Source organism: Zalophus californianus, chromosome 3, assembly GCF_009762305.2.
Source record: "Zalophus californianus isolate mZalCal1 chromosome 3, mZalCal1.pri.v2, whole genome shotgun sequence".
Classification (NCBI taxonomy): domain Eukaryota; kingdom Metazoa; phylum Chordata; class Mammalia; order Carnivora; family Otariidae; genus Zalophus; species Zalophus californianus.
Window position 1 is genome coordinate 101796850 of NC_045597.1, and position 24330 is coordinate 101821179.

The 24330-nt window shown below is 38.8% G+C and overlaps 2 protein-coding genes across 4 annotated transcripts in view; one reads left to right on the forward strand and one right to left on the reverse strand.

Annotated features, from left to right (window-relative positions):
• Window positions 1-2241, reverse strand: part of MAP3K19 (mitogen-activated protein kinase kinase kinase 19) — a 62290-nt gene extending 60049 nt beyond the window's left edge. The window contains exon 1 of the mRNA XM_027588880.2: window positions 2018-2241. The gene's annotated coding sequence lies outside the window, so the exon portion shown is untranslated. The remainder of the gene's footprint in view (window positions 1-2017) is intronic.
• Window positions 2242-11365: 9124 nt separating this feature from the next.
• Window positions 11366-24330, forward strand: part of RAB3GAP1 (RAB3 GTPase activating protein catalytic subunit 1) — a 117446-nt gene continuing 104481 nt past the window's right edge. For all 3 annotated transcript variants that reach the window (XM_027589529.2, XM_027589531.2, XM_027589532.2), the window contains exons 1-3: window positions 11366-11444; window positions 11544-11599; window positions 17204-17279. In XM_027589529.2, the coding sequence (XP_027445330.1) occupies window positions 11427-11444; window positions 11544-11599; window positions 17204-17279 (150 nt within the window). In that variant the 5' untranslated portion in view covers window positions 11366-11426. The remainder of the gene's footprint in view (window positions 11445-11543; window positions 11600-17203; window positions 17280-24330) is intronic.

A 24330-nucleotide genomic window follows, 5' to 3' on the forward strand; every position in this document is an offset into this window, starting at 1 on the left:
CTGCTTCTAATGGCTGCATAGCATGTCTCCACCACACTTTATTATCCGTGCCTTGGTTATGGACATCTAAGTTGCCTCCAACTTGCCACTCCATAAACAACACTGCAAATAATATCCCTGTTCAGGCCTTGTTATGCACTGTGCAGAAGTTTCTCTAAGGTGAATGAATCGAGGGTGGGAGGATGGGTTAGCCTGGTGATGGGTATTAAAGAGGGCACGTACTGCATGGAGCACTGGGTGTTATGCACAAACAATGAATCATGGAACACTACATCAAAAACTAATGATGTAATGTATGGTGATTGACATAACAATAAAAAATTTAAAAAAATAAGGTGGATGAGTCGAATGTATTTAATTTCGCGAAATACCGCCAGGTTATTCCCCATGATGGCTGCACCAATTTATACTCCCACGAGTAGTGCCTGTTTTTTTTAAGCTCTTCTGAGGGAAGCAGACATTTGGTTGACTGCTGTCACTTAATCATCATTATCATTATCATCAACATTGAATAAGCAGTGTACTTGGAACACTGCTAGGGGCTGAAGGATCAAATGATACACTCGACATTAGGCCATAGAAAAAATTTTAAAATCAGCATACATATTTGTCCCAGCAAATGGCTTTGAAACTTGGATTTATATACTTCTTTTTGAAAATGCAAAAGTATTTGCGATATCATAGGTAAAAGAAACACTTTCAGAAACAAAGTAAAGCTGAAAATCAGGTATTCAAATAATGACTAGGCAAGGAATATATACTTAAAATCATTCATAAAGTGGAAATAAAACCCCAAAGATATTTCTTTGGAAGGTTATTACCCTTAGCAATGAAATGACAATGGATGTTCAGGAGTTGTGGCTTAATTCTTTAATGTTACCTTTAAGTGAGAGCATTTCACAAGTAGTACCTGCCATTTAATAAAAAATACACCAGATTTAAACCAAACTATTATAAGGCTATAATGCTCACTCTACTGGAATTAATTTTTTTTTTTTAAGTAGGCTCTATACCCAACGTGGGGCTTGAACTCACGACCCTGAGGTTAAGAGTCACATGTTCTACCAACAGCCAGCCAGGCACCCCTGGAATTAAAAATTTTTTAAAAAAGAGCTAAACCAAATAGCAACCTGCAAGTTATCAAATCAAACCACTACAGTACTGGGCAATGTGGTCATTATTTGGTCATTCATTGTCTCACGCTGAGTCGTGGCTAGAGGAAGACAATGAAAATTGGATCAGCATATAGCAGTATTCCTATACACAGGTAAGCTCTTTCGATTAACATGGACAGACCCACATTGCTTTTTATTAGTGAGTTCCATTTCCTCTTCTGATCTTCAGCCTGCACGTTTCCAAGTTGTTGTTTTTTTTAATAAGAAAATGTTTCTCAGTTTTCCTTTCAGGATTGTTTTGATCAATGATTTTTAAGCAATAATATTTTATTCCACAGGGATTTCTGGTTTAGCATCCAGTAAAACCCAGTGTCTTTTATCTTTTACTGTGTGCATGGTTAGTCTACTTGTAAAACAAAGCATTTTATTACACTGTACATTTCATTTGGAATCTTACGTAATTGAGACTTAAAGTAATGGGATCCCTTTTCATGTTGAGAAAATATGGCCAGGTCACATATATACAGTACTGAGTGTTTACAAGAAGACTTGTATCATTTAAAGTTAACACATACTTAAGTGACTAAACTAAAATAAAAGATGTCCCTGGGTATAATTAAATCAAAGCAAGTATTTTTGTATACTTTTCTTGCCCTTACCAGTTTAGCCTGTGATCTAGAGGCATTTGCATAAAGTATTAGAAAGGATTTGTCTTGATATTTGAAAACTCAAAGATAGTTTATTACAGCAACTCTAAGGATATAATTATTTGAGATTAGGACATAGTTTCCTCTATCAGTTTACCTGATGTTCCTCCTCTGGGACATCCTTTGGGGAGAAGAAAAAAAGTTGCAACATAGGGCAATACCTAAAATGTGCCAAAAAGTGGAGATTTGGCTTACCTATGTTGCGTTTTGCCCAGGGAGCTGATACACAGTTGAAGAAAGACCAAGAAAAACAGCAGTCGATGTCATCCTAATTTATTGTGGCACTGATTTCTGGGACAGCTGTCAACCCACGCTTCAGTAAAGGATCCATTCAAAAGCAGCATAGATACAGATTTTTTCTTTGATTATTTTCCAATGTTGCACAGCTCAAAGTACTTAAAAAAATAATTAAAGCTGGTTCTGTGTGCACAAACCCTTCAGTTAGCTGCAAAGAGCCTGCTTAGTTTACGGGTTGTCACCCAGGCAACCATCCACTGTGCATTTAGCTTTGAGAATTGAAGGCAGGACAATCTCATCCAGGAAGGAAAACAAGCATTGTACACTCTTCAAAGTTGCTGTTTAAGTGCTTGAAGGAGTTGGACCGTAGTGTAATTCCATGCTTGGCACAATTGCCATTATCATCTTACCCACTGAGACTTTCTCCAGGAAAGCCATACCTTTGTTATTGCTATAATGTGCTAGAAGGATCCCTTTCCAAATCTAAATATAAGTTACAGAGCAGGAGAATCCAGTAGATTACCCCCAGACTGGTTGTACTCTTAGAGTCATGTTTGAAAAAGCACCAGTGAATGGAAGTTCTTCCATCAGAACGTATTTCTTGTCTAGACTTGTGATATTCCCAAGCAAAGTCTTTAGGAAATGGACTGTATTTTTGTCTGATTCATAAAAGCTAATAAACCCAGCTGTAAGAGACTTTAAGTTGTGGACTACACGAACACTCATGAGGAGGTAGACCCAAGGCACTCTAAAACATAGGGTCGTCTGCCATTTGTATAGCTGCTAGTTTTTTTTTTTTTAATGCCATTTACTGGAGGATGCAGGGGGTTTTCTTCAGAAGATGTACTTGTTATATATACTCAACTGCAAAGGGTGCAGATATTTTATTGTAACAACAGGTGGCATTTATTAAATTCTTACTAGGTTAGTCCTTTACGTTAATGATGTCATTTAACCCCCACAACAGCTTTAAGGAGTTGATTCTATAATAACCATCATTCCCCGTGTTATAGATGAGAACACTGAGGCTTAGAAGAAATTTTTAAGCTAGTAAATGGTAGAGCTAGGGACTGAACCAAAGCAGCCTAACTGCAAGGTTGAAGTATTAACCACTTTTACGATGCTAACACACAACACACGCACACACACACACACACACACACACACACACACACACACACACACACACACACACACACACACACACCTCGAGTCAGTGGAAGCTGCGGGGTAAAAGACCACTCAGAGATTGCTAGGTTTCTGTACACTCTTTCATCACCTCATTCAGCCTAAAGCGCTTTAATGCTAATCCAAGCACATGCAGGCTGTTACTCAATTTTACTTTCTACATCCTTCCGTGTTTCTGCTGCCAGGAGGAGCAGTACTCTTTATTAGCTTTTTTGTCAAGAGAAAGTTATAAGTACTGTACTTTCTGATGTGTAGGATTTCTGCAGGGTTACCCTTGGGCTCAGCCTGGTCTCCGGTCCATGAATTTTTCTATTGGTTCCTCAAAGAGCAGTCCTCCCCTTGTCTCTCATTTTGAGAAACAGTCATTCACTCAAATCATGTTTTTTTCAAGAAACACAAATTTTCAGAAGCAGTGGCAAGATAAGCATGCAAAACAAGGAGAATCCAGTATTCGCCCCTTATCCTCAGGGAATATGCTTCAAGACCTGCAGTGAATGCCTGAAACCTCAGATAGTACCGGACCCTCTATACACTGGTTTTTCCTATACATACATAGCTAGAATAAAGTTTAATTTATCAATTAGGCATACTAAGAGATTAGCAACAATAATTACTCATGGAATAGAACAATTATGACCTTATACTGTAATAAAAGTTCTGTGAACATGTCTTTCTCTCTCTCAAAATAACTTATTGTACTGTGCTCACCCTTCTTCTTGTGATGATGTGAGGTAAAAAAATGCCTACGTGATGAGATGAAGTGAGGGGAACGATGCAGGTGCTGTGACGGATGTAGCCTCACACTACTGCTTCCCGAGGGTGGTTGACCATGGGGAACTAAACCTACGGTAACCGCGGATAAGGGGGGGGGGGGCTCCTGTATCAGCTGATAAGGCCACCACAGAGCTATGTAGAAGGCTCTAGGGAAGCCTGGAACTTTCTCAGTTGGAAGGGCTGGGGTATATTAGTTTGCTAGGGCTTCTATAACAAAATACCACAGCCTGGGTGGCTTTGGCAACCGAAGTTGGTTTCCTCACAATTCTGCAGGCTGAGAATTCAAGATCAACATGTTGGCAGGTTTGGTGTCTCCCGAGGCTCCTCTCCTCAGCTTGCAGGTGGCTGATTCTCACTGTTCTCATAGGGTCTTTTCTCTGTGCACAAGCCCTTGATGTCTCTCCCTATGGCCTAATCTCCTTTTTTAAATAAGAACACCAATATGATTGGATTAGGGGCCACCCTAATGGCCTCATTAATTTATTCACCTCTGTGAAAGTCTTACCTCCAAATATAATCACATGCTGAGGTACTAGGGATTAGGGCTTCAACATATGAATTTGGGGGGAACACAGTTCAGCCTATAACAGCATAGGGAGTCTTCAGAGAAGAGATAATTACCTGAGCTGAAATTTGAAGGACAGATAGTTCACCAGGTAAACCACAGACAGAAGGATATTGCAGATAAACTAAACGACAGCATGTCCAGAGGAAAGAGAAAGCATAAAATGTTGAAAATATTGTGCTTGGCATGTACATGTGTGGTTGGACCACAGAATACATGGTGGGGGCGTAGGGGGGTGGAGGGGAAGTGAGGCTATTTCCAGCTGAATTGGGAGACGTTAGAAGATTTTATTCATCACGGGGTGCCTGGGTGGCTCAGTTGCTAAGCGTCTGCCTTTGGCTCAGGTCATGATCCCTGGGTCCTGGGATTGAGCCCCTCATGGAGCCCCGCATTGGACTTCCTGCTCAACGGGAAGCCTGCTTCTCCCTCTCCCACCCCCCCCCCCCCCGCTTGTGTTCCCTCGCTCACTGTCTCTCTCTGTCAAATAAATAAATAAAATCTTAAAAAAAAGATTTTATTCATCGGGAGACATGATCAAATCTGTATTTTAGGAAGATCCTCCTGACAGCAGGAATAACAATTAATTGAAGGAGAGGGGCAGATAGAAATGTTAAAAGATTATTGTAGTGGGCCAGGAAACAAATGATGGAGACATAACCTGAATCCGTAACAGAAAAGATAAATGACCACAGAAAAACAAGTGAAAGATTTGAAATCACTCTTTTTTTTTTTTTTTTTTAAGATTTTATTTGTGGGGCTCGATCCCAGGACTTTGGGATCATGATCCGAGCCACAAGCAGATGCTTAACGACTGAGCCACCCAGGCGCCCCTGAAATCACTCTTAATAGGAGAGGAATACAAATGGCTGGGAAACACATTTAAATCACACATTAACCTCACTAGGGACCAGGAAAATGTAAATCAAACCATGTTTTGTTTAGCATACGGACAAAAATTTAAAAGACTTGTAATATTAACTGTGTGGGAAAATAGCAACTCTTATACACTATTAGAGTGTATATAAATTTGTAACACTCATTTTGGACATTGCAATCTGGTGCTATCTATTGCTTTTTAAAATGCACACATTCTTTAACTTGGTATTCCCATTTCTCAGTATTCACCCTAGAGTAATTCTGACAGATGATCACAAAGATGCAGGTATAATAAAATTTTACCTTAGAATTTTTTTATTTTTTAAGTTGTTTTTATTTTTATTTTTAAATTTTATTTATTCGTTTGTTTGTTTAGAGGGGGAGGGTCAGAGGGAGAAGGAGAGAGAGAACCTTAAGCAGGCTCCACTCTCAATGCAGAGCCGGATGTAGGGCTCCACACGGGGCTCACCCTCACAACCCTGAGATCATGACCCGTGCCAAAATCAAGAGCAAGACACTTAACCAACTGAGACACCCAGGTACCCTTAGAAGGATATGATTACTCCATAAACTTGTACACATTTCTCAAGACTCTTCAATTAATTCTTTTGTTTCCTCCATTCTGAGTTCAAGACCCACTAAAATATTTTAAAAATGGAAACACAATCTTGGACAAACTAGATCAACCTGTCAACAGCACTGTTCTTAACTGAATCTACCAGACATGTGCCACACTTAAGAACTGGAACTGGAACTGGTTGTTCTTGACTTATTATTATCATCTTGAAGGACTTCAATTACTTTATACTTGAAACTTCCTGAGGGTAGGCATCTTGTTTTTATGTTTTTGTTTCCTAGTTTCTACAAAGTGCCAGGCACATAGCAGCTGCTTTTAATAAATCTTTAGCAAATGAAGAAATGAGAGAATGAGTGGTAAGTGACTAAAGACTGTGAAGGAGTGAATAAATCACTTCTCTTAAAATTCTCTGGAGACTCAAAACTAGTGATGTAATGTATGGTGATTAACATAACATAATAAAAAAAAAATTCTCTGGAGACTCCCTGCCTTGGTGATTGTACCTTTTTCTAGTTCAAGAAATACTGGAGTACTTTTTTTTTTTAATTTATTAAAAAAAATTTTTTTAAAAGATTTTATTTATTTATTTGACAGAGAGAGACACAGCGAGAGAGGGAACACAAGCAGGGGGAGTGGGAGAGGGAGAAGCAGGCTTCCCGCCAAGCAGGGAGCCCAATGCGGGGCTCGATCCCAGGATCCTGGGATAATGACCTGAGCCGAAGGCAGATACTTAACTGACTGAGCCACCCAGGTGCCCCTATTTTTTAAAAAAATTTTTTAAAAAGATTTTATTTATTTATTTGGCAGAGAGAGAGAGAGCGCACAAGCAGGGGGAGCAGCAGAAGGAGAGGGAGAAGCAGGCTCCTAGCTGAGACTGGGATCATGACTTGAGCTGAAGAACACACACACAATATTTAATATTCTAAAAAAGTACTCCACTATTGGGATGCCTGGGTGGTTCAGTCAGTTAAGCATCCAACTCTTGATTTCTGTTCAGGTCATGATCTCAGGGTTGTGAGATGGAGCCCTGTGTCAGGCTCTGTGCTCAGCCAGGAGTCTGCTTGAGATTCTCTCTCCCTCTTCCTGTGCCCCTCCCCCCCACCAAATAAATAAATAATTAAAAAAAATATTGTGTGTGTTCTGAAAGGTCACTTGGATATTTTCCTACCACTGATTTTGGAAAGAGTTTGAAGAAGTCGGATTAACCATCATGCATCCCTTTCTAAATCATATGTCTTATCTCAGACTGTGAGCAAGGATGATTCTTTGAATCCCTCCATAGGATTGACCACAATGCTATGACTTGATAAATATTACTGAGTGAATGAAAAAATGCTGCCTGAGGATTTTGCTTTAGAGATTTCTCTTTAAAGAGTTTCTTATTTTCACAGCACGTGTTTGTCTTCCGGCTCTACTTCTATTGTAGTTGCTCTCCCTGCACAGAGGCATCCAGGTAGGTGAGGATGGTGTAGTCTCACTGCTGTTGCCCCTCTCACAATGTTTGCTGTTTCACTAAGACCTAATTAAATTGTTATGTCCCCACATTCCTCTGAGGACTAAGCCAAGGGTGACTTTTTTTTCCCAGGCATCTAACCTCTTAAATTGCCTAAGCGTCAAAATTCTCCCCATGGCTATTATTGGTTAACACCTTGAAATAACCGAAAATTATGCCAGTGAGGAAACGTGCTTGCAACAGAAAAACCCTTGCCTTTGGACGTGTAGCCAAAGAGCTCTTAATACTAAAGAAACAAAATCTTTTCTGCCTTGTGAACCAGTGAAAATCTAATAAAAGTGTGTCTCCCCCGGGTACTTTACATCATTAGCATCCTGGCTTCACACTTCGCTTTAACAAATAACTTATTTTAAAAATTTCTCCAGGGAGGAGACAAGAAGCCAAAAATATCTTGGAAGAAAACTTTACCTAGCAAACCGGTAAGGCTGTTTCATCCAGTTTCTAAAATTTAACTTCCTGCAGCAAAGTCTTTGTGATTTTTTAGTTTCTCATTTTGGTATGTACTGAAACATGGATAAGCGGGGAGGAGGAAAAAGTAATGCCTTTCATGTGAGTAGCACTTCCTGGTTTTCATACTAAATTCATGATAAATGCTCCTACTACAGTTGATCACCTACTACGTGCCAGGACATTGCACTAAACAATTTACATACGTTCATAGAACTTAATCTTTGCCACAATCTTTTGCAATACGAGGTCCTAGAAGTCCTATTTTACTAATAAAGATGATGGGTTTGGAAGAGTTAAGTAATTTGCCCCAAGTCATATACTGTAGTTAGTAAATGGTTGAACCTGGGTTTGTCTGACCTTAAGAGCTACAGACTTGGGACACCTGGGTGACTCAGTCAGTTAAGTGTCTGCCTTCAGCTCAGGTTATGATCCCAGACTCCTGGGATTGAGTCCCTCATCAGGCTCCTTGCTCACTCCAGGGAGTGCTACTTGAAAGGTGATCTTCAGGGGTTCACCTCCTGAAGCAAGTCTTCTGAATGCAATGTGAATGGTGCCCTCTGGGGTTGTGTGACCAACAGCTCTGGATTTCCTCCTCTCTCACCTTATCAGGAACTTCAACTCTCCCAGCTCCCGTTCATCATCAGTCTCTCTTAGATTATCATCCACACGCAAACATATCTGTTCTCCTCTACCTTAAAGACAAAGGAAAACCCCAGAAACAACATCAATCACCCTTGATCCAATATTCCTCTATCACTCGCTTTTAAGCAGCGGTCAATATTTACCATCGTGAAACATTTTCCTCTCTCGGGTTCTGTGCCATCACTCTTTCTTTGCTTTCCTATTTCTCAAGCCATTTCTTTCCTCCTTCTTTCACTGAATACTTTTCCTTTATCCATTCTCTAAATATAAAATGTTTTCAGGTCTTCAGATGAGGCTCTTTTCTTAAATTGCCTCATCTGTTCTTGTGATTTAAGATCCACCCAAAAATCTTCACCACCAGGTCTTGCCTCTGATTCCTAGTCTTATACCCAATTTTCTCCTTGACACCACTCCTTGAGTATCTTTGGGTACAAACCTGTCAAACTTCACACTACCCAAACCAAACACGAATTTCCTTGCTCCTTCCAGTCTTGCTCATCTCAGGAAATGGCATCATTTCCCACATATTTGCTCAGACCAGAAACCTGAAAATTATCTTGATTCCTTCCTTTCCCTTATCTCTACTTTCAATCCAGCATCAAGTCCCATCTATTGTTATCTCCCAAATGCATATCAAATAAGTTCACCATGTCAGCTGACTGCCCCAGTCCAAGACCCCACACCATCATCTATCACTGGATGCTTTAATAGTCACCAGCTGTCCCTACTTCTTTTACAATGCCTGCACCCCCAATCTGTTCATATAGTAGCCAGACTTTTGCAAAATGTAAATTGGATCATATTGCTCTCTTGCTGAATATATTTCAGTGACTTTTGTTGTGCTTCAAATACAGTCCAACTCTGGCCAGATGCTCTATTTGGTCTGGCCCATTCATACCTCTCCAACTTCATCACAAACACTGTGCTCTAAGTGCCCCCTTTTTGTTCATTGGATGGATCAGACTTTCCCACCTTCGAGCCTCTAGACATGCTTAGAAGCCTTCCACACTCTCAACCTGGTTGCCCCATCTTATCCTTCAGCTCTCCTTCAAGATTCTTCTTGTCAAGGGCCACCTGGGTGGCTCAGTCGTTAAGCATCCGCCTTTGGCTCAGGTCATGATCCCAGGGTCCTGGGATCAAGCCCCACACTGGGCTCCCTCCTAGGCGGCAAGCCTGCTTCTCCCTCTCCCACTCCCCCTGCCTGTGTTCCCTCTATCAATGTGTCTCTCTCTGTCAAATAAATAAATAAAATCTTAAAAAAAAAGATTCTTCTTGTCATGATTACCATTGACCACTACATTGCTGATACTAATGCTGATACATGCAGCACCTCTTCATTCTGTTGTGCAATGAATTTCCAGTTTCCCTACTAGACTTTGAATTCCTTGAAGTAAGGGTCTATATTTACAATACATCTTAATATCCTCACACAGTGATTGGCTTATAGTTAGCTGTTTATAAATGCTTATAAATGAATGGAGGATGCAAGTTGAGACCTCTTGGGAAAGACTGAGCCATAGTAACTCACAATCCCCCACTGGTATAGTAGATAGAAACTAGAAGGAACATCAGAAGATAGGGGTGCAAGGTTTGGCACTAGAAATAACTATCTGTTGTCAAAATTCTTCTGACTTTAGTTTCCTCATCTGCCCTATCTATATCACTGAATTTTTGATATCTCTAACCTTTTAAGATAAAAAAATTTTTTAAAAAGATTTTATTTATTTATTTACTTGAGAGAGAGAGAGAGAAAACGAGTGGGGGTCGGGTGGGGGGGGCGGAGGGGAAGGGAGAGGGAGGGGAAAGAATCTTCAGTAGACTCTATGCTGAGTGTGGAACCCCTAGCAGGGCTCAATCCCACAACCCTGAGATCATGACCTGAGCCAAAATCAAGAGTTGGCCATTTAACTGATTGAACCACAAGATGAAAAAAATTTTTTTAATCACTGAAGCTGAATTTCTTAGTCCTCTACCAAATTCCTTCTTGTGGGTTGCAAAACTCATTAAATGAGATTTAATCTTTTTCCGCTTTTAATTATGAAAAATTTCAGACCTAACAGAAGTAGAATAGTATAAACAGCCATGTACCCATCTCTAGCTTAAGCTATTACCCACACATAGCTAATCTGGTTTTATTCCTAGCCCTACCCACTTTCCCGTCCCATTATTTTCATGCAAATCCTGGACATGGTATCATTTCATGATATACATTTCAGTATGTATGAGATATAATTATCTAGCTGCTACCCCTTCTGTTCCTCAGTGGCTTAAAAAGTGAAATATTCACTGAACAGTATGTTGCTCTTCCCAGAAACCAGATAACTAGCACAATGATTTTATTTCACGCTCCTCAAACTGGTGTAAATTATTTGAGGGGGTGGAGGAGGGTGGATATTACAGCATCTAGGCTTGGGCCTTGCAGTCAATAAATAGAGGTTGAATGAAAACAAATTCAATGTGGTTTAGGTTTTTTAATACAACTTTATCCACAGGACTCTAGGGCCTTGTCTTACCTCCTTGCTTCTGTTCTCTTCAGGAATTCATTACTTTAAAGGAAAATTTCAAATTCAAAGTTTTTCTTTTTTGTTTGTTTTTAAATCAAATGATTTCAGCCTTTGAGGACTTTTCTAGGCAGGACTCACTACTAGGGGGAGGTGCCTCCGGGGGCGGGTCTGCGCCGAGGCCCCGCCCCCGCTCGTTCCCCGCCCTCCTTATCCTCCTTCCCTTCGTCGTCCTGCTCTTCTTCCCGGCAGCCCTAGCGCCTTTCTCGGCGCTCCTCAAGATGGCGGCCGACAGTGAGGTGAGGTGTTTCCTCCTTACCTATTCCTGTCTGTAAGTTCGCTCCTCCGTGTCAGGGCCCGGGGGCTCAATCTCTTTTTCTGTCTTTTCTTTACCGTAGCCCGAGTCCGAGGTATTTGAGATCACGGACTTCACTACTGCTTCGGAATGGGAAAGGTGAGTGAGTCGTATCAGTGGTTATCAGTACCGTGGGCCCCAGCGTCCCCCTGCCGCTTCCCCAACGTAGACCACATGTGATGCTACTTATGCGGGAAAAGTAAGACCGGCGAAGCCCCGGCTCTGCGTCTTCTCCTGTCCCCTGTGTGCTGCAAGGCTCTTATGCGTCTAGCGTCTGACAAGCCCCGGCCCGCCCCCGTCAGCCAAACCCTTGAGATACGGCTCTCAGAAAAAGTTTTGTTTACTCGGAGGCCACTTTCCTCAGACCTTGGTTGTTGCCCACCCGCAGAAACAATTTCCGTAGCTACCACTTTCGTTCCTGGTTTCATTTCCGTTTAACTCATTTTGTTATCATAAGCAGTAAACTTGGCAGTTGCTTTTTCCCTCTCGTGTGCATTGGTATACCCTTTTTTCCTTTTTTGGAGGGGGCCTTCATAGTACAGGTGGTTGTCCATCTGTCACACTCCCACCATCTCCATTCTGTCCTTTAGAATAACCTTTTAGGATAGGCTGCAGATGGCTTTGGAACTCTGATTCAAGTTGTTACATTCCAGTGGGTAATATGCCCAGCCTTCCTGTGACTTTCAAACCTCACTGAACAGCTGAGTGAAATTGTTGTATCTATCACTGAAATTAGTTGGAAGCCAACTTTGTGAAGGCGTGATAGCTTAGATTGAGAGATTTTCTGGTCCGTGTCACAGAGACCCTTATGGGTGTGGAGGTCAGTATTTAGCTTGTTGCAGTGTTTTATAATCTTTCTGGTTGGGAGAGGAAATTTGTGCATGTTGTCATGAGATGACAGAGGAAAATATAAAAGATCCCTGCTGGAGGGGCGCCTGGGTGGTTCAGTTGGTTAAGTGGCCAACTCTTGATCTCAGCTCAGGTCTTGATCTCAGGGTCATGAGTTCAAGCTCTGTGTTGGGCTCCATGCTGGGTGTGGAGCCTACTTAAAAAAAAAAAAAAATCCCTGCTGGAATACTAGTTTGACTTACGGTATCCTCCAAAACAGAAAAGTCAGTAAGACATAACCATACTGGCAAGGCTTTATTGAGCAGGTATTCTGTGTCCAGAGTTAAACTAGTGGAAAAGAACAAAGGATAAAACAAAACCTTTGATCCATGTGTTAAACAAAACAACAAATGGTTAAATTGTAAGCCAGCTTGTATTAACTATAAAAAAATAATTTAGGGATGCCTGGGTGGCTCAGTCGTTAAGCATCTGCCTTTGGCTCAAGTCATGATCCCCGCATCCTGGGATCAAGCCCCTCGTCGGGCTCTGTGCTTGGCGGAGAGCCTGCTTCTCCCTCTCCCCCTGCTTGTGTTCTCTCTCTCGCTGTGTCTCTCTCTGTCAAATAAATAAATAAAATCTTTAAAAAATAATAATTTAAAGAAGGATAATTGTGGATCACAATTAAGGGAGATAATTTCATAGAAAAGATAGGAAATGAGCTGGGCCTTGAAAGTGGGAAGTGGTTGGTTAGACATGAGAAGGTATTCACATGAGCAGAGACGGGTGAAAATGAGCCTTTGGGACTTCATGAAGATGTCTTTACTGGAGTGAAGGCTATCTATTAAAGGGAAATACATAAGATTAATAAAATGGGACAGGTTATGGACAGCCTCCAAAGGTCAGTAAAGGAATCTCTAGACTTCGTGCTTTAAGACCAGGAATTCTCAAACTTCAGTGTTCCTGATCATGTCTGAGGTGGACCTAAAAATGTGCATTTCTAGCAAGTTCCCAGGTGAGGCTGATGTTGCTGGTCAAGAGACCGCACTTAGAACCATTAAAGAGACCCTTGATTTTAGAGTGGCAAAGTGATCGGATGAGAGTTGTTACAGGAGATTAGGTAAAATGAAGCCAAGTGACTTACTTTGATCATTAGTTAGGTTGGTGATTTGGAGACTGGAGAGAAAGCCTAGGCGGGAGGATTGTAAGACATTTCAAAGATTTTTAGATACACTTGATGGACTGTTAGAGTAGAAAGAAACATGCAACTGGAATTTCTTGCCTGAAAGAATGAAGATAAAGTGGCAAAGTGGGAAGATTGCAGTTTTAGACCTATTGAATTTGAAATAATAACTTGATGTCTTGAAGGTAGATAGAAAAATGTTGTAACCTGAATCTTAGAGGGTGGGGTGAGGAAGCAACAAAGGTATGGAATGGAAACATGATTTTTTTCCCCTTAGGTAAATATTTAAAATATCCTGAAGTGCAATATTAAGTCCTTCAGCTCCTGATACGGAAATAATTGTTAATACAGGTATGAGAACTACCACAAAGTAGGAAATTTGGTTTTTGGCTTTTATCCTCTTGTTTCTAGAGCTAAAGTAGTGTTTTACAGCTCATGGGAAAATGTTAAGACTTTGGAGTCTCTTAAACCTTGAGTTCAATGTGTGAATGAAAGTTCTTGTTAATATGTTAGGAGCCATACAATTTATTGAGAGGACTGAATAGAACCCCCTCTTTTTAATCTTTTGTCCTTTGCAGAAATGTTCGTTGAGTGCCCATGTGTCAAATACAGTGGAGGACATATGGGTGTGTTAAATAAAAATTGACAATTCCTGCTCTTAACATATAGTCTAGTGGAAGAGACGGACATGAATCAAATAATAATACAAATGAGTCTGTAATTACAATTGAAATAAGACCTGAGAAGGGAAAGACACCTGGTCTTACAAAGGCAAATAAAAAAGGAATCTAATACAGAGAAGAGTCAGAGGAAATGACCCTTCGACTGTGATCTTGAGATTTTTCTGGGATAGTTATTAATTTTTTATAGTCAAATTCTCAATATTTTAGACTAACTTTTTTAGCTAGTACCAATAGAAATCATAAAATAAGTATTTTGATACGTTCCTTTTACTGTGAAAGCAATATTATTTTAAATGATTTTTCTTTTTTTTTTTTAAGATATTTATTTATTTCACAGAGAGCGCGAGCGGGAACACAAGCAGGCCCGATGCGGGGCTCGATCCCAGGACCCTGGGATCATGACCTGAGCCGAAGGCAGACGCTTAATGACTGAGCTACCCAGGCGACTCTAAATTATTTTTTTTAAAGATTTTTTATTATAATACCTCACAGTAGAATTAAAAAGGAAAAAAAAATCTAAGAAACCTATAATTGTACCACTAGGAGATAGCTACTATTAATATTTTGAGAAAATTTCTTCTAATCTGTGTGTTGTAAACATTTTGTATCAAGACATATTAACACTTACTTCTATAGCTTCCATTTTTCATTTCATATATGAAATATATATATATTTCATTTTCTTATTTCCTCAAATGGCCTTCAAAAATGATTTTTAATGGATGCATACTAATCCATTCAGTGGATATACCATAAATTTACAACTGCTTGCTGCAATTGGACAGTTAGGTGGCTTCCAGTTTTTTACCTTTATAAATGCAATGTACATTTCACACGCACATTTTTTAAAAAGATTTTATTTTAGAGAGAGTGGGGGAGGGGCAGAGAGAGAGTCTTAAACAGACACACTTCCCGTTGCCTGGTATAGGGCTTGATCTCACGATGCTGAGATAACAATCTGAGCTGAAACCAAGAGTTGGCAGTTTAACCAACTGTGCCACCCAGGCGCCCCTCACATGCACATTTTTGCTCACGTGGATACATTTAAAATTTTTATTTCCTTTTTTTCGTGAACATGTTGACTTATTTCTAGAGTATTCATCTTCATCACCAATAATTGCCTTTTGACTGAACTACCCAGAAGTGAATTAGTGTATTTATTAATACTGCCTTTAATTTTAAAGAGGCATTAATTAGAAGGTTCATTTAAATCATAAAAACTCCGATTTATCATTACTATCGTTACTGTCTTACAACAGATGTAAATATTAACTTATAATTATGTCACTGAAGGAAAAAACCTGATGCCTGTGAATATATTTTGACTAGAATTAACTTTACTACTCTAGCAATATGTTGTAGGTGTTTCAGGAGAGCAATTTTGCTATTAGATTGCATCATACTTATATAAGAAGTTAGCTTCTTAGAGTAATAAAAGTCTTCTGAAAGAGTCTTTTAATGCTATTCCTGAGCTTTGACAGTTTTAATTTGCTGATATTGAGCATGTCACTAGTCAAAATTCATTCTCTCTCTTTTTTTAAAGATTTTATTTTTTTATTTGACAGAGAGAGGTAGAGAGAGAGAGCACACAAGCAGGGGGAGAGGGAGAAGCAGGCTTCCCACCAAGCAGGGAGCCCGATGCGGGACTTGATTCCAGGACCCTGGGATCATGACCTGAGCCGAAGGCAGTCGATTAAACAACTAAGCCACCCAGGCGCCCCAAAATTCATTCTCTTTTTAATAGGTCTGCTTCATCAGAAGATTTAAAGATTAGATAGTGATTAGTTTTAAAATCTATCAGTTATTCCTTGTAGCTGACAAATCTACTTGTAGTTTCTTGTCAGCTGTCCCTTAAAACACAGTTTATTTTATTTTTTAAGATTTTATTTGAGAGAGAGACAGAGAGAACAAGCAGGGGGAACGGCAGGTAGAGGGAGAGGGAGAAACTGGCTCCCCATGGAGCAGGGAGCCAGATGCAGGGCTAGATCCCAGGACCCTGGGATCATGACCTTGAGTCTACGGCAGCCACTGAACCTACTGAGCCACCCAGGTGCCCCAAAACATGGTTTATTTTAATGAGCAAAGTTCCTGAATGTTTTCTTTTTGGGGGGAGGGGGAGATAAATCAGTTCCTAAGTATATTCAAAGGAAAATTTAATTTAAATAGCTTAGTTATTTTGAAGGTAGGGAAAAGATTATTGGTTTCGTAGGTATCTTTTTTTTTTTTTTAGATTTTATTTATTTATTTATTTGTCAGAGAGATCCCAGGACCCTGGGATCATGACCTGAGCTTAAGGCAGACTCTTAACCGACTGAGCCACCCAGGTGTCCCGCTTTCATAGTTATCTTTACTAGTATCCTTTTAGCCTGTCAGTTTTTACTTCTGTTCCAAATTTATATTCATTTTAATATAGAGAGATTTATTCTTAATTTATATTTTATAGAAGCAGAATGCTTTAATTGGATAAGAAGTAGACTAAAAAAGTCAAAATTTGGGGTGCCTGGCTGGCTCAGTCGATAGAGCTTGGAACTCTTGATTTGGGGTTCTGTGTTCGAGTCCTATGTTGAGGGTAGAGTTTACTAAAAATTTACTTCAAGAAATCAAAATTTAAGAATTCTTGGATTAGAGAAGATTATTTCCACATTTATTCTATATTCATAAAATAGACTGATAATACTGAACTTACTGAGCCTTCTCTGATAAAAATGTTAAAATATAAAAAATACTGTTTTTTTTTTAAGATTTATTTATTTATTTGAGAGAGCGAGAATGAGAGTACATGGAGGGGAGGGTCAGAGGGAGAAGCAGGCTCCTCACTGAGCAGGGAGCCCGATGTGGGGCTCGATCCCTGGACTCCGGGATCATGACCTGAGCTGAAGGCAGTCGCCTAACCAACTGAGCCACCCAGGCGCCCTAAAAAATACTGTTTTAAAGAAATTGTGTAACAATAGTAAAAAAGCTGTTACATGTTCAGAAAGGTTTTTTTGTTGTTGTTTTTTTACTCCTCCCTAGGTTTATTTCCAAAGTTGAAGAAGTCTTAAATGATTGGAAGCTGATTGGAAACTCTTTGGGAAAGCCACTTGAAAAGGTCAGATCTATTTGCTGGTGTCTCTAAATAAGTATTTACTTTGAAACTTCTATTTTTAAGCCCTTTGCTGCATTTGGTACATTTGAATTAAATGTTTTTTTAAAGTTATGTATGATCTATGAACATAAAGTGGCATCTGAAAGAACTTGGATTTGAATCTGGCAAAAAACATATGTAAGACATTTGTGAATTGTTTTTAAATAAAATTTTACATGTATAATGTCATTCTTTGTGAGTGATTTTGTTTCTTCTGATGTTTACTTCTCTCTTGCTTTCTCCCTTAGAATGTTAGAAAATCTTTTTAGAAGTTTTTTAGTCAGAGAAACATTGCAATTACCAGCTTCATGACATTTTGCTTAACTATTGAGGAGAAATCTTGGTCTTAACTGACTTGCTGTTATTAGCAGCTGTTTCACTCAAGTTTTGTATTTTACAGTACCACTAATAGATTTGTTCCCCCCACACCCTCTTTTTTCACTTTATGGAAGTTTTGAGGATATTTAAGAATGAAGAAATTATTCAAAATTGAGGTGGAACTTTAATTCTAATCTAAGATACTGCTGGATATTAAGATACTTAATTCTAATCTAAGGTAAACCATGCCCCAAATGATTACTAAAGAATGTACTCTGAGAACAAACCTAGATTTTCTGTTTTGCACTAAAGGAAACTAATGATTTGATTTTAGGCTTATGTAGATGCTTCGTTTTGTTAGATAATTTTTTTGAAGTAAAATTGGTCATTTTTATTATAAATCTATTATTAACTACAGTTTATCCTCCTGTAAGGAGCTCTGAATTATTGCAAGGGTTTTTAAGCTTAATGGTGATGGTAACAATTTGAGATTATAAAAGCAAACGGATTTTCTTCTTTATTCATATGAATAAGAGCAGAAAAAGTAACACTACATACAGAAATCGCACATCATTAAAAAAATCATTTAAAGATACGCTGAAATATAAATTGATTTTTAAAATATTTTTTTGATTACATTTTTTAATAAAGAGAAAATATGAAGTTTTCAAACACAGATCATTCTATTCTACTTGAAACAAATGCATAACAATTGGTATAGATGACAGTAAAATTAAGGGCAAAACAAGGTGGCTATAACTGGAATGGGAAATGATTTGCAGCACCAAAAAGAGAGCTAAACTGAGTATTTGTGATCTCTGATGTTATTTATTTTCCTTAATACTTTGATTTATGCATATTTACTGAGTATCTGTTGTGTGCCATATATGAAGAAATAATGAACAAGACAGGATCCATGTTGTCATTGAACATAAATTCTGATGAGGGAGAGAAGTAATAAGTAAATAAGATTAAAGTTTTAGATGCTAAATTCAATTTTGGGATAAAAATTCAGTAATGTATTCAAAGTATGTAGCATACTGCCTGGCATGGGCTAAAGGAAGGTTAACTCTCTCCAACCCTTTTCTCCCTGTAGAAAGTGGTAAATAAGTGAGTTAGGGAAAACATGAATAGATTGCAAGGTGAGCTGTTAATTATGACGAATAAGATTAAGTGTAAAGGACGGATTATTGAGCATATAAAAGAAAGTTTAGTGACTGAAGAGATTTTAATTCATGTGGAGGACAGTGATTACCAACTCTCTTCCTCCACTAATGAGGAATTAAGAGAAATTAAAAAACCTTTAATTATGAAAAATGTCAAACATTTGTAAAGTAGACGAAATAGTATGATTAACCCCCATGTGCCCATCACTCGGTTTTAACAGTGTTCTACTATTTTCTTGTTTCAGTAGTACCTCTATCAATTCTCCACTCCCCACTAGATTTTTTAAATAGTTTTTTAAAATAAAATTTACATATATTTTAATGCACAAAACTGCTTAATTTTGACAAATGTTTATATCACTGTAACAACACTCCTCACTCAAGAAACTGAACATTGCTGTCCCCCCCCAGAAAGGTCCCTAGCAACCCTTTCCAGTTAATCTCAGTGCTCCTCACTCATGTTCCCCAGGCATCCTGCTGTTCTCTTTTTTTCATTCATTCATTCATTCATCCATTTATTTATTTATTTATTTATTTATTTATAAAAAGGTTTTATATATTTAACTGACAGAGAGAGACAGAGAAACAACACAAGCAGGGGGAGTGGGAGAGGGAGAAACAGGCTTCCCGCCAAGCAGGGAGCCCAATGCGGGGCTTGATCCCAGGACCCTGGGATCATGACCTGAGCTGAAGGCAGCCTCTTACCAGGTGCCCCTCTTTTTTTCTTTTCTTTTTTTTTTTCTTTTTTATTTTTTTTAAGATTTTATTTATTTGAGAGAGAGAATGAGAGAGAGCACGAGAGGGAAGAGGGTCAGAGGGAGAAGCAGACTCCCTGCTGAGCAGGGAGCCCGATGTGGGACTCGATCCCGGAACTCCAGGATCATGACCTGAGCCGAAGGCAGTCGCCTAACCAACTGAGCCACCCAGGCGCCCCTCTTTTTTTCTTTTAAATTAGAGATTACTTTTGCCTGGATCTTGAATTTTGTGATATGGCATCCTACAGTATATACACTCTTTGTGCCTGGTTTCTTTGTGGCTGCAAGAATCACTATTTCTTTTTATTGCTGAGTAGTACTCTGTTGTATGATATACTGCAGTTTGTTTCACTTGTTGACGGACATACTGGCTATGAATAAAGCAGAATATTCTTTTTTTTTTTTCTTAAAGATTTTATTTATTTGACAGACACAGCGAGAGGGAACACAAGCAGGGGGAGTGGGAGAGGGAGAAGCAGGCTTCCTGCGGAACAGGGAGCCTGATGCGGGGCTCGATCCCAGGACTCTGGAATCATGACCTGAGCCGAAAGCAGACACTTAATGACTAAGCCACCCAGGCACCCCTAAAGCAGAATATTCTTGTATGAGGCCTTTGGAGACTTGTGTTTTTGTTTCTCTTAGATAAATACCCAGGAGTGAAATTACTGGATCATAGGATAGGTATATGCTTAACTTTAAGGAACTGCTAAAGCTTTTTATATCATTTTATTCACCTACCAGCAATACATACATGAGCGTTTGGGTGGCTTTACATTCTCACCAATTGCTTGTTTTCAGTCTTAAAAATTTTAGTCGTTCGAATGGGTATGTAGTTTGTGGAATTATTTGTATTTCTCATTCTGGTTTTCATTTTGTATTTCTGTGATGAATGTTAATATTAACCACTTTTCATGTGCTTATGAGCCATTTGTCTTTGTGGAATGTCTGTTCAAATTTTTTGTCCATGTTTTAAATTGGTTTGAATTTTTATTGAGTTTTAGGAGTCATTTAGTTCTTTTATGTATTCTGCCTTTAAGTCTTTTCAGATAGTAGTTTTGTAGGTCATGAAGATATTCTTTTTATGTTTTCTTCTACAGGCTTTATCATTTTAGCCTTTAGGTCTGTGATCCATCTTGAACTAATATTTGTATATGGTTTGAATTGAGTTCAATGTTTACATAGGGATATCCTGTTCTAGAACCCTCTGTTCAAAACGCTTTTCTCCATTAAATTTGTCAGACAGTTGACATAGGGGATTACCTTCTGGAATCTGTATTGTTCCATTAATCTATTTGACTATACTATGTCAGTACCACATTGTATTGATTACTGTAGTTTAGGGTTTCCCAGCCTTGGCGTTATTAAAATTTTGGGCCAGATTGTTACGGGGCTGCCCCATGCAGTATAGAATATTTAGTAGTATCCCTAGCCTCTAACTACTAGATGCCAATAGCACTCTCCCAGTGATGACAACCAAAAATGTATCTAGACATTGCCACATGTCCTCTGAGGCAAAACTGCCCTCAGTTGAGAACTACTGAATAACTTTATACTAAGTCCTGAGGTTAATGTAAATTCTTTAGCTTTTGTTGTTTTCCCAAGATTGTTTTGTCTATTCTAGGTCCTTTATGTTTCCATTATGAATTTTAGAGTGAGCTTCTCAGTTTCTATAGAAAGGATTATGGTTATGCTGGAACTGATTGGGTTTGTGTTCAATTTATAGGATACTTTGGGGGAGAAGTGACATTTGGACAGTCTTGAAGCTTCCAATGATGAAAATGGCACATTGCTCCATTTATTTAAGTCTCAGTTTTTCTTGGCAGTGCTTTAAAGTTTTTGGTGGAGGTCTTGCATATCTTTTGTTAAATTTATTACTATTTTATATTGTATGTAGTTGTAAATGGAATTGTTTTTTAGTTTCGTTTTTCATTTGTTTATTGCTAGCACATAGACATGCAATAAAATTTTGTATGTTGACTTTAAAAAGATTATTTGAGTATAGTTGACACACAATGTTATATTAGTTTTAGGTGTACACCATAATGATTTGATGAGTTTATACATTATACTATGCTCACACATGTAGCTATCATCTGTCATCATACAACCTATTACAGCTTGATTGACTATATTCCTTATGCTGTGCCTTTTATTCCCATGGCTTATTCATTCCGTACCTGGAAACCTGTGTCTCCCCTTCACCCATTTTGCCCATCTCCCCATCCACCTCCCCTCTGGCAACCATTAGTTTGTTCTCTGTATTTATAGGTTATATGTTGACTTTGTATCTTCAGACCTGGCTAAAGTAAAGATTCATAATCTTATTGTTAATTCTTTTGCATTTTCTACATTCATAATCACGTTGCCTGCAAATAGGGACAGTTTTACTTCTTTTTCAATTTTTGTCCTTTTCTTATTGTTACCACACTAACCAGGCCTTTTTTTTTTTATTTTTTTAAATTAAACAGCTAGTGACCCCTGTCAGTTATGCACAGTTATGCACAGTGTTATCAGGGCAGTCTTTTTTGTTTGTTTGTTTGTTTTTCTAAGTAAGCTCTGTGCCAGACGTGGGCCTTGAATTCACGACCCTGAGATGAAGAGGCACGTCCTCTACTGACAAAGCCAGCCAGGCGCCTCTAACCAGGACTTTTAGTAACATGTTGAGAGCTGTTGAGAGTAGACATTCTTGCCTTCTCATTGTAAGGGGGGAAATGTTCAGTGGTTCAACATTGAGAACATTATAGGTTCTTCATAGGTGTCCTTTATAAGTTTGAGGGAGTTCTTTTTATTTTTATTTATTTTTATTATGTTAGTCACCATACAGTACATCATTAGTTTTGATGTAGTGTTCCATGATTCATTGTTTGCATGTAACACCCATTGCTCCATGCAATATGTGCCCTCCTTAATACCCATCACTGGGCTAACCCATCCCCTCTAAAACCCTCAGTTTGTTTCTCGGAGTCCATGGTCTCTCATGGTTTGTCTCTCCCTCCGATTCCCCCCCTTCATTTTTCCCTTCCTTCTCCTAATGTGCTCCATGCTATTCCTTATGTTCCACAAATAAGTGAAACCATATGATAATTGACTTTCTCTGCTTGACTTATTTCACTTAGCATAATCTCCTCCAGTGCCATCCATGTTGATGTAGAAGTTGGGTATGCATCCTTTCTGATGGCTGAGTAATATTCCATTGTATATATGGACCACATCTTCTTTATCCATTTGTCTATTGAAGGGCATCTCAGCTCTTTCCACTGTTTGGCTATTGTGGACATTGCTGCTATGAACATTGGGGCGCATATGGCCCTTCTTTTCACTGCATCTGTTTCTTTGGGGCAACTACCCAGTAGTGCAATTGCTGGGTCATAGGGTAGCTCTATTTTTAAATTTTTGAGGAACCTCCACACTGTTTTCCAAAGTGGCTGTACCAACTTGCATTCCCACCAACAGTGTAAGAGGGTTGCCCTTTCTCCATGACCTCTCCAACATTTGTTGTTTCTTGCCTTGTCAATTTTTGCCATTCTAACTAGTATAAGGTGGTATCTCAGTGTGGTTTTGATTTGAGTTTCCCTGATGGCTAATGATGATGAACATTTTTTCATGTGTATGTTAGCCATTTGTATGTCTTCTTTTGAGAAGTATCTCTTCATGTCTTCTGCCCATTTTTTGACTTAATTGTTTTTTGGGTATTGAGTTTGAGAAGTTCTTTATAGATCTTGGATAACAGCCCTTTGTGTGTCATTGCAAATATCTTCTCCTATTCCGTGGGTTGCCTCTTTGTTTTGTTGACTGTTTCCTTTGCTGTGCAGAGCTTTTTATCTTGATGAAGTCCCAAAAGTTTATTTTCGCTTTTGTTTCCCTTGCCTTTGGAGACGTGTCTTGAAAGAAATTGCTGTGGCCAATGTCAAAGAGGTGATTTTGATGGATTCCTCTCTCACATTGAAGTCTTTCATGCATTTTGAGTTTATCTTTGTGTATGGTGTAAGAGAATGGTCGAGTTTCATTCTCTGTATAGCTGTCCAATTTTCGCAGCACCATTTATTGAAGAGATTGTCTTTTTTCCATTGCATATTTTTTCCTGCTTTGTCAAAGATTATTTGACCATAAGAGTTGAGGGTCCATATCTGGGCTCTCTGTTCTCTTCCATTGGTCTACGTATCTGTTTTTGTGCCAGTACCATGCTGTCTTGGTGACGCAGCTTTGAAATATAGCTTGAAATCGGTCAACATGGTGCCCCCATCTTTGGTTTTCTTTTTCAACATTTCCTTGGCGATTCAGGGTCTTTTCTGATTCCATAAAATTTTAGGATTGTTTGTTCCAGCACTTTGAAAAATGCTGTTGGTATTTTGATCAGGATAGCGTTGAAAGTATAGATTGCTCTGGGCAGCATAGGCATTTTAACAATGTTTATTCTTCTAATCCATGAGCATGGAATATTTTTCCATCTTTTTGTGTCTTCTTCAATTTCTTTCATGAATGTTGTGTAGTTCCTAGAGTATAGATCCTTTACCTCTTTGGTTAGGTTTATTCCGAGGTATCTTACGGTTTTTGGTGCTATTGTAAATGGAATCCATTCTCTAATTTCTCTTTCTACAGTTACATTGTTAATGTATAAGAAAGCAACTGATTTCTGTGCATTGATTTTGTATCCTGCGACATTACTGAATTGCTGTATGAATTCTTTGGGGTGGAGTCTTTTGGGTTTTCCACATAAAGTATCATGTCATCTGCAAAGAGAGAGAGTTTGACTTCTTTGCCAGTTTGAATAGCTTT